Source organism: Octopus sinensis, linkage group LG7, assembly GCF_006345805.1.
Source record: "Octopus sinensis linkage group LG7, ASM634580v1, whole genome shotgun sequence".
Classification (NCBI taxonomy): Eukaryota; Metazoa; Mollusca; class Cephalopoda; order Octopoda; family Octopodidae; genus Octopus; species Octopus sinensis.
In genome coordinates this window covers 95,596,236-95,609,475 of record NC_043003.1, presented here as the reverse complement: position 1 = coordinate 95,609,475, position 13,240 = coordinate 95,596,236, and the positions used below count along the sequence as shown (strand labels likewise).

Genomic DNA, 13,240 nt, shown 5'->3' with positions numbered 1-13,240 from the left:
TTGTTCTTTTTCCAATCTTCTTTGAAAACATGTCTGTCCATGGGGGAATGTTACCTTGCCTGTAAACAGGTGAGGGTTAGTGACAGGAAGGGCATTCAGCTGTAGAAAATCTGTCCCAGTAGATTCTGCCTGATGATGATGATGACAATGAAGTTCCTGTGCTGTTAGATGCCAGAAAATTGGTTAGTTAATTGCTATATTAGTTAGATAGATATATAGACAGACAGACAACTAAATAGATAGTTAGATTAGATAGATAGAATAGATTGATATATATATATATATATATTATATATATATATATATAGAGAGAGAGAGAGAGAGAGAGAGAGTTGTTTGTTATTTATGGATTCTTAATTTTGCTTTTTTGTGCTGTACACCATTATTTTCAGTTAAATTCCAATAGTCCTTTTAGTTATGTTTACACTATTTTTCAAGGATAATATGTATTACTTTGTACATGTGTAATAGGTCTGTCCTTATATGGTAGTGGGTATCTTATTTGTGTGTGTGTGTGTGTGAATCAATGTCAAAATTATTTACTCACTAAAGCTAGATATTAAAATAAGGACAGGTTTGTTTCCATTGTTATTTAATTTATCAGGAAAGCATTAGTTTATGATATTGCCCCATGAGATGTTAAATCCTTTTACGCGTGCCTCTTAATTTAATTTGAGCTTTAGTAAGCCTTGGGTTGCATTCAGTAAGGAATGAATTTTAAAAGCTTAAACACACAAGGAAGAGAGAAAGAGAGAGATAGATAGATAGATAGATAGAGAGAGAGAGAGAGAGAGAGAGAGAGAGAGAGAGAGAGAGAGAGAGAGATTATACTTTTTGTGATCACTACAGATATTAATTTATAGAAAGGCTTAAATTAAATTCAAGAAAATGATTGCATTGTCAATTTCTATTCAGTTCAATGGCAAATATTTATTTTATGATTGTAAATACAAAGAATTTGTATGTGAGTTAAGAGTTTTAGTTTGTTGATTGCAAAGATTAGAGTGGGTTCCTGTGTGAGGGACATGATGATTGGCTGAAAATATATGCCACTTTTTCTTTAAATGAGACTGGCTTGTGATAGAAAGGGCCATAAAAGCACTAAGTTCATCATTTCCTGTGCAAACTCTACCTCAGACAAGTTAAACATTACTGATATGTCTGTTTTCTTGCTATTCTTTTTGTTTGTTTTTGTTTGTTGGTTATGATATGAAGAAAGGACCTCGAAGATTAGTGAGGAAGTGGGGGAAGAAACTACTACAAAGGGGGCTGTTGTAAGAAGCAGCATAACCATATATGGAACTATCCTTAGACTGCTGATTTAATCAAAATACTTGCAACTGAGGGGACTCTGTTTAAGGTAACCAGTAGCCCAGTGGTTGTTTTAACCCTTTACCTGTTTAAAGTGTTTTCAAAAGTTTGTCCTTAATGTCCATACTTGTTTACAAACTTTGAGTTAGTTCTTGTTTTATACATTCTGAGTAATATAAACTTACATTTCATGAGTCCTAGGATACTCTGGTGGTTGAAAGCAAATTGGGAATGTGTTACAAGTATGATGCATGGATTCCAGGAAATATGTACTGTGTGTCACATGTAATACACAGAACATGCAAAGGGTTAACCCAGGTACTGGATAAAGTCTGCTACCCAAGAATAAATACAGCCCATTGGATGGGCTTCTACATTGTTTTTATCTGTCCAGTTGCAGTCACAAGTTTTGGGTTAATTCAAGGCAGTGGCACAGGACACCTAGACTAAGAGTCACACAGTAGGATTGAGTTTTGGATCATTTGATTGCAAAGTGAACTTAATCATACAGCTATGATTGTGACCCTATTTCAGCCTATTTGTGAACAGCTTATGTAGAAGCAAGGATATCAAAGAAGACAGCTGACTTCTCTGACTCACAGAACATGTGAGGGATTTTTGAAATTCTCTTCTTTCTTTCTTCAAGTAATTAAGTAAAATCTTAACCTGGCAACCCAAGTGAGAGGCTGTTCGCTGAACTAATATGCTGCCGTGAGTGTCACCAGACGACGCACTCTGGAGATGATTTTATTGCATGCTTTCTAATCTATGGTGTTGGCCTTAGCATGTTTGAAGTCAAGGCACTGTGACTTCAGGTCTTCCTCAGTTTGTTTTGCCCATATCTTCTTTGGTGCACTGTGCTGGATTCTCCAGTGCATGTGGTGTTACCCCCACAAGTGTTGGTATGGTAGTCTTCTAGTGCTCGTTCTTCAGATGTAGCCAACATTGCTTATAATATATCTGGAAATGCAGAAGCATAGTAAACCCTTCTATAGCTTCTACCAAGTTGTGTTAGTAGTTGTGGATTGGAAATGTTTTATAGTCTTGAAGTTCTACCACAGAAATGAAATTATTACTGGTAGGTGGTATAAGGATGTTGGTTATTTGAACCTCTTAACTGGAATGTTGTCAGGTAATATGTACTTAACAAAATTCTGAAATGTTAGGGCAATGATTTATGCATTGAGTTATAAGATAAAATATACAAATATAAATCAAGATTGAAATCGATATCGATCAACATCAATGGAAATTGTAGCTGTGATACCAGTGCCGGTGGCACGTAAGAGAACCATCCAAACGTGGCCGTTGCCAGCGCCGCCCTGACTGGCCTCCGTGCCGGTGGCACGTAAAAAGCACCATCCGATTGTGGCCATTTGCCAGCCTCACCTGGCCTCTGTGCCAGTGGCATGTAAAAAGCACCATCTGATCGTGGCCGTTTGCCAGCCTCATCTGGCACCTGTGCCGGTGGCATGTAAAAAGCACCCACTACACTCTCGGAGTGGTTGGTGTTAGGAAGGGCATCCAGCCGTAGAAACATTGCCAAATCAGACTGGGCCTGGTGCAGCCTTCTGGCTTCCCAGACACCAGTTGAACCGTCCAACCCATGCTAGCATGGAAAGTGGACACTAAATGATGATGATGATAAATGTAAGATAGAATACATGTTAAAAGAAGACCGTCTGCAAATATCGCTGTAAAGTAGTTTGTGTTACTCTTTAGTCTTGATAGAAATAATCTCTCTACTGTCAGCAGCACAATAAACTACTCCTAGGTCATGTTGAAAAGTGTTTTGTGATGGGAGGACATCCAGTGATGGAAGCCATGCCAAATGAACAAAATCAAAACAACAGAAATGGGTGGGTTTTTCTCTGTTGCTGTGGGTGTTTGGTGATGAAGGACCTTGGTAAGTGGTGAGTAGATATTCAGAAACCTGCTCAATCTATCCTAGCATGGGAAAATGGTTATGAATGCATTTTTGATCCTTTTAGGGATCAGAAGTGCCTATAACATTGATTCCTAAATTTGATTTCTGTTGAATTAAGCCAATGTTACACAAATCGTTGCAGAGTTAGGATACCTTTCCTATTGCAGATTACCTAATGTAGAATAAAGTATGGCCTTGATGACACAGTGGAATACTTGGTATAAATTCATTATCAATGAACTTATACTCAAATATTCTGTTTATCAAATGTAATTACATGAAATATCCTCTTCGGAAATTTTCAGGTTAATGAAACACTTGAATACTTGGGACTACAACTGGTTGTGGAGTTATGGTTCGTCGAAGAAGAACAAGAGTAAGTATTCAAATGTTTGTGTGTTTATTGTTGTAAAATTGTTCGTTTTTGTATGCCATGCATTAAATTCTGGTTATTATTCTAAAACTGCACTTTCAATATTATGAAATAACTAGACTAAACCCACTCAGCAAAAAGTTGATTTATAATACAGTCAGACGGAAAAACATTGAACATATGATTTGATTTTGTGTTTAATAACGGTATTTAAGTTGAGCATGACTTGAATTGTTTAGTTTTTTTTTTCGATAAAAATATCTGAAAATAATTGTGTTTTTTATGCACAAGACAAATTGTAGCATATCTTGTTAAAAGAAAACAAACGTCTTATCAACAAGTATGTAAATGTTAAGATCATGTGACTTAGTGTTTCTCAGGATTAGAGCAGGATAAATAATTTGTTATAAGGAAGCTATTTACTTTTGTTATTTGGGCCATTGATACTGATAGTTTTGCATTTGACCTACTCTCTTTTCTTGTTTGATGTTAACGGTTAAGTTTATGTTTATTGTTTATATTAACGGTTAAGTTTATATTTATTGTGTGACTTAACCTGATGTTACTATGGTTACCTTTCTGTTGATACTGTTACTATGTAATCCTACCCTACTCTGATATTACTGATACTAATGAGTCAGCTGGTACTATTCCTGTTACAACCTTATTGAGTAGCTTTGAGTGGCTTTGATCAATTCTGATAAAGAGAAGAACGTGATGCTGTAGACTAAATTAGACTCCTTTGCAAACTGAATTTGTGTCTTGGTTGCTTCTTGTGGTCAAAATCACTTCACTTACACTGATGATATAATTGGGAAATGCATCATTTCTGTATGAAAGGCATTGTGCCAGTAAGAAAGCAATTCTGAGCAAACAGACAAATTACACAGGTGTAGATGGTTAAATATTTAGCAGTGACACTCAACCTTAACACACTGTGTATATTCTACTGTTTGATCATGTACTCCAGTACACTCCAGATGTTATGACTACTGACTCTTTGATCACATATTCCAGTATAACACAATTACTTTATACAGAGTGAGAACCCTGTTATCTTAGTAACTAAGTGGTGTATCAACTACATCTCCACTGTTGTTTTCATCAATGTAACATTGTTGGTTTCGTTTTGTTATGTGTTCTAGGTTTTATGGTTTTGATTTTGATAAACATAGCTTTCTTTTGTTGTTGGGTAGTAGTCTTAATACATTTAATAGTGAGGTTCAAGTATTTGAAAGAGTATATTTGATTGATAGATTGTTAGATTGATTTTGTAAATTCAAAAAGAATTGTTGTACCCAGCAGGATTCAAATAAGGAGCTTTAATTCTAAGCTAAGGGTAGTGATACCCTTATTCATTAAGCCAGATGTTCCCAACACTGGGCAGTGGAACATTTGATCCTGGGCTTAACAGAAAGAATAAATTCTAAAATCTTATTTCTATTTCATTGACTATTGCAGTATGGATGTATTATATATATATATATATATATATATATATATATATAATACTGACCAGACCATCAGATGTTGTTACACATCGCTGGTCACAATGCGTTTGCATTGTTTTAGCCTTCGAACGATGCCACCCCGCTGGCTAAGTGAGCAGGCCAACAGAAGAAAGAGTGGTGAAAGAGTACAGCAGGGATCACTACCCCCTGCCGGAGCCTCGTGGAGCTTTTAGTTGTTTTCGCTCAATAAGCACACACAACATCTGGTCTGGGAATCGAAACCGCGATCCTCCGACCGCGAGTCCGCTGCCCTAACCACTGGGCCATTGCACCTCCACACACACACACACACATATATATATATATATAATATAAATTCATTGTATATGTAATGATTAAATTATATATTATGCACTTCTTTGTGTTTTGTTACGTGTGTGATCCTCCAATCCATGGAAAATTTGTCTTGCTTGAAACCGGTCTGTTTGGAGACTGCTGCATTAAGCTACTGGCATAAGACCAAGTAATGTTTCCATTTTAGGTTATTTTAATTTACTTTTTAATAATAGCATGCATCTTGAACTAATGTTAGTGGTGTGCTTACTGATTTTGTAATCAGCAAGTATTTTATGTATGGCTGAGAAGCAACATATACATACAGTAAAGCAACAGTGCATATAGCACTTACTGATAACACAGAGTCAGTCAGTAAGCTCACTGTTCCATGTAGCTGTCATTACTGAAAAGTAAATACAAATGACCTAGAATTGGATGAGTGACTTTGTAGATAAGGACATTACTACATTTATTTAGTTTAGCAATTAGTATTTCTGGATTGAATCTAGGAATATGACATCTGATGATGATTATAATTTGTGTTGACTGTAATGGTGTGAAGGAATAAATATTGTAAATATACTCTTTGAAGTTGAGGCTAATTTCTGTATTTGTGAATTAAATGTGTTTCATTTTTCATGAAATAGTAATAGAGCAAGCAGATGGCAGACCAATTTATCAAGGACATTACAGTTGTTATTTCTAGTAGGTCCAGTAGACGTAGAGCTTTCATGACCCATGACCAACAAAATGGTAACAGTTGTCAAAGCCTGTTTCCATAAGTTTTTTTTTGATAATATGATTTGTTTATTTAATACAATTAAATATTAAAAATAATTTCACTTGAAGAGGAAGCAGTATATATATCAGGGAAGAACAAGATAGCTATGTCAATATTGCAGCATGGAAGGTGTTTATAAGCCATTTAAGAAACACAAAAACCGTTAGATTCACTTCAACATTTAAATTTAATTTGTCAAAATATTTTTGTTGCTTTGAGACCGCGACCTGTTCACTGACAAAATTCTGTGCTGCAACTCGGAATTTTGCAGCACAGAATTTTGTCAGTGAACAGGTCGCGGTCTCAAAGCAACAAAAATATTTTGACAAATTAAATTTAAATGTTGAAGTGAATCTAACGGTTTTTGTGTGTTTCTTAAATGGCTTATAAACACCTACGCTGCAATTGTTTTCGTCCCAGCACACGATTTCAGATCAGGTCACTTGGCTATGCAAGTACATCTCCGTAATATGTCACTATTGATTACCTTTTTTACTTTATACTTGTAAATATGGCTAATATTCTCTATAAGTTATTTTGCATGTGATTAATAATGCTTCATTAATTAACGTTTGTGTTCTAGTTAATAAGCAACAAATTGTTTTGAGTTTTCTATATGGTGAAAGCATTTCTAGATCACTTGCTTTAAATAAATACACACATACATACATATGTATATAGGTTCAGGTATGACAGTGCGGTAAGAAGTTTGCTTCCCAACCACATGGTTTTGGGTTCAGTCCCTCTGCGTAGCACCTTGGGCAAGTGTTTTCTACCATTGTCCCAGGCTGACCAAAAAAGCTCACTTTCTTTTATTCTTTTATTTGTTTCAGTCATTTGACTGTGGCTATGCTGAAGCACTGCCTTTAGTTGAACAAATTGACACCAGGACTTAATCTTTGTAAGCCTAGTACTTATTCGATCGGTCTCTTTTGCTGAACTGCTAAGTTACGGGGACATAAACACACCAACATCGGTTGTCAAGTGATGAAGGTGAGGCAAGCAGGGACAAACACACACACACACACATGACGGGCTTCTTTGAGCTTCCATCTACCAAATCCACTCACAAAGGTGCTAGCACGGAAAGCGGATGTTAAACGATGATGATGAAGGCTTTGGTCGGCCTGAGACTATAATAAAAGACACTTGCCCTAGGTGCCACACAGTGGGATTGAACCCGGAACTATGTGGCTGGTAAGCAAGCTGTGCACCACACAGCTGCTCCTCCACCCATGATATTTATATATATGTATATGTTACTCTCTCCTTGCCTCGGCATCACATGATAGTTGTAAATGATTGTCACCATCATGCAAGTGGTGTCCTTTATTTCCAATATTCTATGACAACATGTCTGGTCATGCAAAGTATTACTTTGCTTGGAAACAAGTGAAGGTTAGCAGCAGGAGGGGCATCCAACTGTAGAAAATCTACTTCAACAAGCATGAAAAGTTGGATGCTTCATACACACAAACACATACTTTGTAAATCTCTCTCTCTCTCAATACTACTCTTTGTCTGTTTAACCCTTTCAAAGCATAGGACTTTTGCTAATGCAGTCTCATATATGTTCACTTTCCTTTTACTCTATAAGTTCAGTGTTATATAATTATGAAGTGGAAAATACCAACACTAATATCTGACTTGATTATTGATTGTTTCGAGTAGTTTCTCAGTGGGCTAGCTGAATCGTTAGCATGCAAGGCAAAATGCTTAGCAGCATTTTTGTATGTCTTTACATTCTGAGTTCAAATCCTGCCGAAGTCAACTTAAGTCTTTCATCCTTTATTTTGGCCGATGCAATCGACTTACTCCACCCCCAAAATTACTGGCATTGTGCTAAAATCTGAAACCTATATTTTGGGCAGCTACAAAGCCGCATCTTAATTTGGATACACTGGTTGAGACAATTAATACGAAAAACAAAAAAATAAAATTAAATTAAGATACATACAAGACAAAAAGTTACTCATTTACTTTAGGACTCTCAAATTAAGAAAGGGTTAAACACTTAAAGCAACATTCTATATAGTTGATTATTAATTTCTTTTTTCCAGTTATCGTATATATTCAATTGAGAGGTGAGATGCTGCAAATCAAATTTCTATTGATTTTTATTTCAAAACCTTTTTCCTTGTCATCCCCACGTCTTCCATATTGACGAAATGTCACCTCTAGAAAATAAAACTGCATTGATATATATATATATATATATATATATATTATATATATATATATATACATTCATATACACATACACACACACATATATATATGTATATGTGTGTGTGTGTATGTGTTGGATTGATTTTTTTAGTGTTTTATTTCGTGCCACTGTCTGCTTTCGTTTGAGATGGAGGTTAATTGCAGCCAGTCTACATGCATGTCAAGAAATACTCTGGTTTGTTATGCTGAAGTTTTTGTGCAGTTGTGGTTATTCTTTATGTGTTCTGTTTTTGTTCTTTATTTTGAAACTGACATTTAATTTATGTGTGTGTGTGTGTGTGTGTGTGTGTGTATATATATATATATATATATATATATATGTATTTTTTTTTAAATGTAGAATCTTATGAGAGAAGAAATATTGTATAATTTTATCTTAATATAAGGATTTTTGTGGGTTTTATATATATATATATATATATATATATATATATATATGCTATATTTCTGGTAAGGCAGCTGAAGGAGAAATACATAGCTAAGAATAAACCCTTGTACTTCACTTTTGCTGATTTGTAGAAGCCTTTGACAGGGTCCCCTCATCCCTTATCTGATGGTCAATGTGGAAACTAGAGATAGACAAGTGGTTGGTGAGAGCTACAGGGATGCTACCTGTATGGTGAGAGTTGGCAATGAGTATAGCGAAGAATTCAGGGTACAAGTAGGGGTTCACCAAGGTACAAGTAAGGGTTCACCAAGGATCGGTCCTCAGCCCCATCTTGTTCATCATAGTCCTCCAGGCAATTACAGAGGAATTTAAGACAGGCTTCCCCTCTGGGAGCTCCTCTATGCTGATTACCTTGTTCTTATTGCTGAATCACTACCAGAACTAGAGAAGTTCCAGGTATGGAAGCAAGGTCTACAATTGAAGGACTTTAGTGTTAAACTAGCAAAAACCAAAGTCTTAGTAAATAGGAACATAGACAAATCACAAATCTCTTCAGGTAGATGGCCCTACTTGATCTGTAGGAAAGGCGTAGGTTGAAACTCCATAAGATGCACCTGGTGTAAGCTTTGAGCACATAAAAGGTGCAGCAATCTCAGAGGAAGGTTAACAGGGAAAATGCTCAGAAAATAGACCCCATCAACTGTCAGTGGGGTAAGCTAGAGGTAGTAGATAGCTTCTGTTAACTAGGTGACCGAGTTAGTAGTGGAGGTAGATGTGCCGAGAGCATAACTGAGAATATGATTAGGCTGGGAAAAGTTCAGAGAGCTCCTTCTTATGCAGGCAACAAAGGGTCTCTCAGAGTGAAAGGCTGATTGTATGATGCCTGTGTGGAAACAGCAATGCTACATGGCAGTGAAACATGGGATGTGATAGTTGAGGAAATGTGTAAGCTTGAAATAAATGAAGCTTGTGTGTTTTGCTGGATGTGCAATATCAGTGTTGAAAGCATCTTGAGATAAAAGTTGGGGTAAGAGGCATCAGATGTGGTATGCAAGAGAGACGACTGTACTGGTATGGTATATGTATATATATATATATATATATAAGGTACAGTCGTGGTTGTGTGGTAAGAGGCACTTGTTTCTCAGCCATATGGTTCCAGTTTCAGCTCCGTTGAACATTATCTTGGGCAACTGTCTTCTACTATAGCCACAGGCCAACCAAAGCTTGGTGAGTGGATTTGGTAGATAAAAACTGAAACAAGCCCATCGTATATGTATATGAATATCTGTGTGTGTATCTTTGTGTTTGTTCCCCCCACTACCACTTGATAACTGATGTTGGTGTGTTTACGTCCCCCATAACTTAGTGGTTCGACAAAAGAGATTGAGAAAATAAGCACCAGGATTTAAAAAATAATCAATACTGGTGTTGATTCATTTGACTAAAAGTTCTTCAGGGCAGTGCCCCAGCATGGCCTCACTATAATGACTGAAACAAGTAAAAAAATAAAAATGCGTGCGTGTGTGTATTAATCAGCTTTCAATAAAAAACCTTATTTTATTAGATTGTGATTATATTATTATTGTATATCATATTATTATTATTATTATTATTATTGTTATATTATATTATAATATTATTATTATATATTATTAGGTTTTGATTAAATAATATAGTTGTGGTATATATTTGTATAGTTTTAGATTATATATTAGATATTAAAATATATTATGGGATTGAGATAATATATTATTCGGCTGTGATTATTTATTATGATATTTTATTAGGCTGTGATTATATATTGTTATAATATATCATCAGGTTGTGATTATATATTATTATAATATATGTGATCGGACTGGGATTATATATTACAATAATATATCTATATCAGATTTTGACTATATGTTATTATAATATATTATTAGATTATGATTATATGTTATTATAATATTTGATTTTGACTATTTTGTTTTTTAAATGGGTTTTTATGGTGTTTTGCAGTGGATGGTTTTGCAATTTGTTTTGTTGTCACAATTTTTGTTGTTTGTTTCTTTGTAAAGAAAAATGACTTTCAAGACTTAAGACCTTTCATAGTGTAGTTAATGTTATTGTTGTTGCTTTTGTTACTGTTGTTGTTGTATTATCATCATTAAAAAAAGAAAAAGGAAAAAAAAGGGATTCTTATGAGACAGAGTTAGCAGAATTCTGCTCTGGATGTTTTGCAGTATCTCATTTAGTGCTTTACATCTCTGCTTTCAAATTCATCAGAGCTTGATGTATACAAGGTGATGGTATAGGTTCAGGCGTGACTTCCCAATTACATGGTCCAGGGTTCAGTCCCAGTGTACAGCACCTTGGGCAAGTGTCTTCTACTATAGTCTTGGGCTGACCAAATCCTTGTGAGTGGATTTGGTAGACAGACACTGAAAGAAACTCATCATATGTGTGTGTGTGTTATGTGTGTGTGTGTGTGTGTGTGTCTTTAAGTTTGTGTTTGTCTCCCACCACTTCTTGACAACTGGTGTTGCTATGTTTACATCCCCATAACTTAGAGACTGATTGAATAAGTACCAGGCTTCAAAAAACATACTGGGATTGATTCATTTGACTTAAATTTCAAGATAGTGCCTTAGCCTGGCCACAGTCTAATAACTTAAACAAGGCAAAAAAAAAAAAGATATATATTCTCTTCATTGATTCATCTCTACAAATTTGCTCTATACATCAATGCATAATGTTGTAAATTCAGAACTTTCTACTACTACTTTACTAAGCCATTAGGCTTTGTAACATTAATCTGCTCACCCCACTCTGCCTTGCTAATTTCAAGTTCCAGTCTTCCTCCAGAATTGAATGACTGGAAAGAACATCCACCAATATACAAGCCTTCCCAATCTTGCGTTAGAAGATAAAAATGGATCTGAACATTGCAAAATAAAATCAGATATGAGAATCAAGATTCCTAGTTCCTAGTTGAATGTAATAATGAACTTATAGTATACAGTGCTCAGATGCACTACAATTCATCAGAAAAAGTAGTTAAAACCGCATGTACAGGACATAGAATATTCACAGGAAGTGAACAGTGAATAAGTCTTAAAAAAAAAGGAAAACTGGGGTGGGGAGCATCGGGTGTAGTGTTGGCAAATTTCAGGAAGCATGGAAGGTTTGAAGGGTGTAGTATCTCGACAGCTAACCACTGATGCAGATAGTTTATTCCATGCTTCAGCAATTTGGAGCATGAAAAAATGTTTCTGAATGTCATGGGTGCTGTGATGTTTCTTGATTGTGTAAGCATGTCCACGAATGTTAAGCATATGGAATTCAAAAAAGGTGCCCAAGGTTGTTGGAAAGACAGTGTAAAGAATCCATACATCCTAGCATATCACTTATGTTTTCAGAATTGTTATTTAACTCATGCACCTTAACTATATGCATGATTTAGAAACCATCACCATCATCATCGTCATCATCGTTGTTGTTATCATTGTTGTTGTTCTGGTTGCTGTTGTTATGCTGTGATGCTATGTATTCAGTGAAACAAGGTTTTGAGCAAATTTTGGTCTCCACTTATTCCATTGATATCTTTGGAAAAGGCATGATGGTCACAAAATTCCATTCCTCTTCCTTCTCCTACTCTAAGGCAGGAGTGGGGAACATCTTACCTATGGACAAAATATTGCCCACATTCCATTTTGAAACTGTTTGCTGATACTCACATTTGAATATATTCATACATACATACACATCACACACACACTCTCTCTCTCTCTCTCTCTCTCTCTCTCTCTCTCTCTCTCTCTCTCTCTCTCTCTCTCACACACACACACATATTTAGCACCAAAACAGTAATTTGATACAAGCTGCATATCTATGATTGTGTAAAATTGAAGATTTATTATTTTTCTCAGTATAGGTGCTTTCCTAACTGGTTTTCATACCCTTGCAACTTGGCCCTGGTATTAAAAAGGTTCCCCACCTCTGCTTTAGGGCTTTATGCTTACTAAGAAATTATTTTTAAGAGTTATTTTATTATTGTTGTTATTAATGGCTTTATAATTGTGACTCCTATTACTATTAATAAATAAATAAATTTTCTGTTTCTTTCCTGTGGTTGTCATGGTAATTGAATAATTGTATATTATTTCATAATGAGAAACACTATAAAATTATTATTATGCCTTTAAATTATAATTTACATTCCTGACATGATTTTCTTAAATTGTGTTATTTTTTTCTTTATTTGATGAAGTGATTTGTTGTATCTAATTATGGCATTTTGCATTTGGAGTTCAGTTTCCATTGTAGTAAATTTTTTCCCTTTTCATTCTTCGGGGGTCAATAAAGTAAGTGCCATTCAAGTACTGGGGTTAATTTCATTGGCTATATCCCTGCCCCATCCCATGTGTAACTTTATACCAATGTTAGAATTCATTAT

At 35.3% G+C, this 13,240-nt stretch overlaps 1 protein-coding gene across 12 annotated transcripts in view; it reads left to right on the top strand.

Moving 5' to 3' along the window:
• The window catches only part of LOC115213792 (protein FAM135A), a 299,236-nt gene that overhangs the window by 179,649 nt on the left and 106,347 nt on the right, over positions 1-13,240 (top strand). For 9 of the 12 annotated variants that reach the window (XM_036504965.1, XM_036504967.1, XM_036504970.1 and 6 more), the window contains 2 exons: positions 3,544-3,614; positions 8,240-8,263. In XM_036504965.1, coding sequence (XP_036360858.1) covers positions 3,544-3,614; positions 8,240-8,263 — 95 coding nt within the window. The remainder of the gene's footprint in view (positions 1-3,543; positions 3,615-8,239; positions 8,264-13,240) is intronic. The other 3 variants (XM_036504971.1, XM_036504966.1, XM_036504963.1) reach the window with 1 other exon arrangement.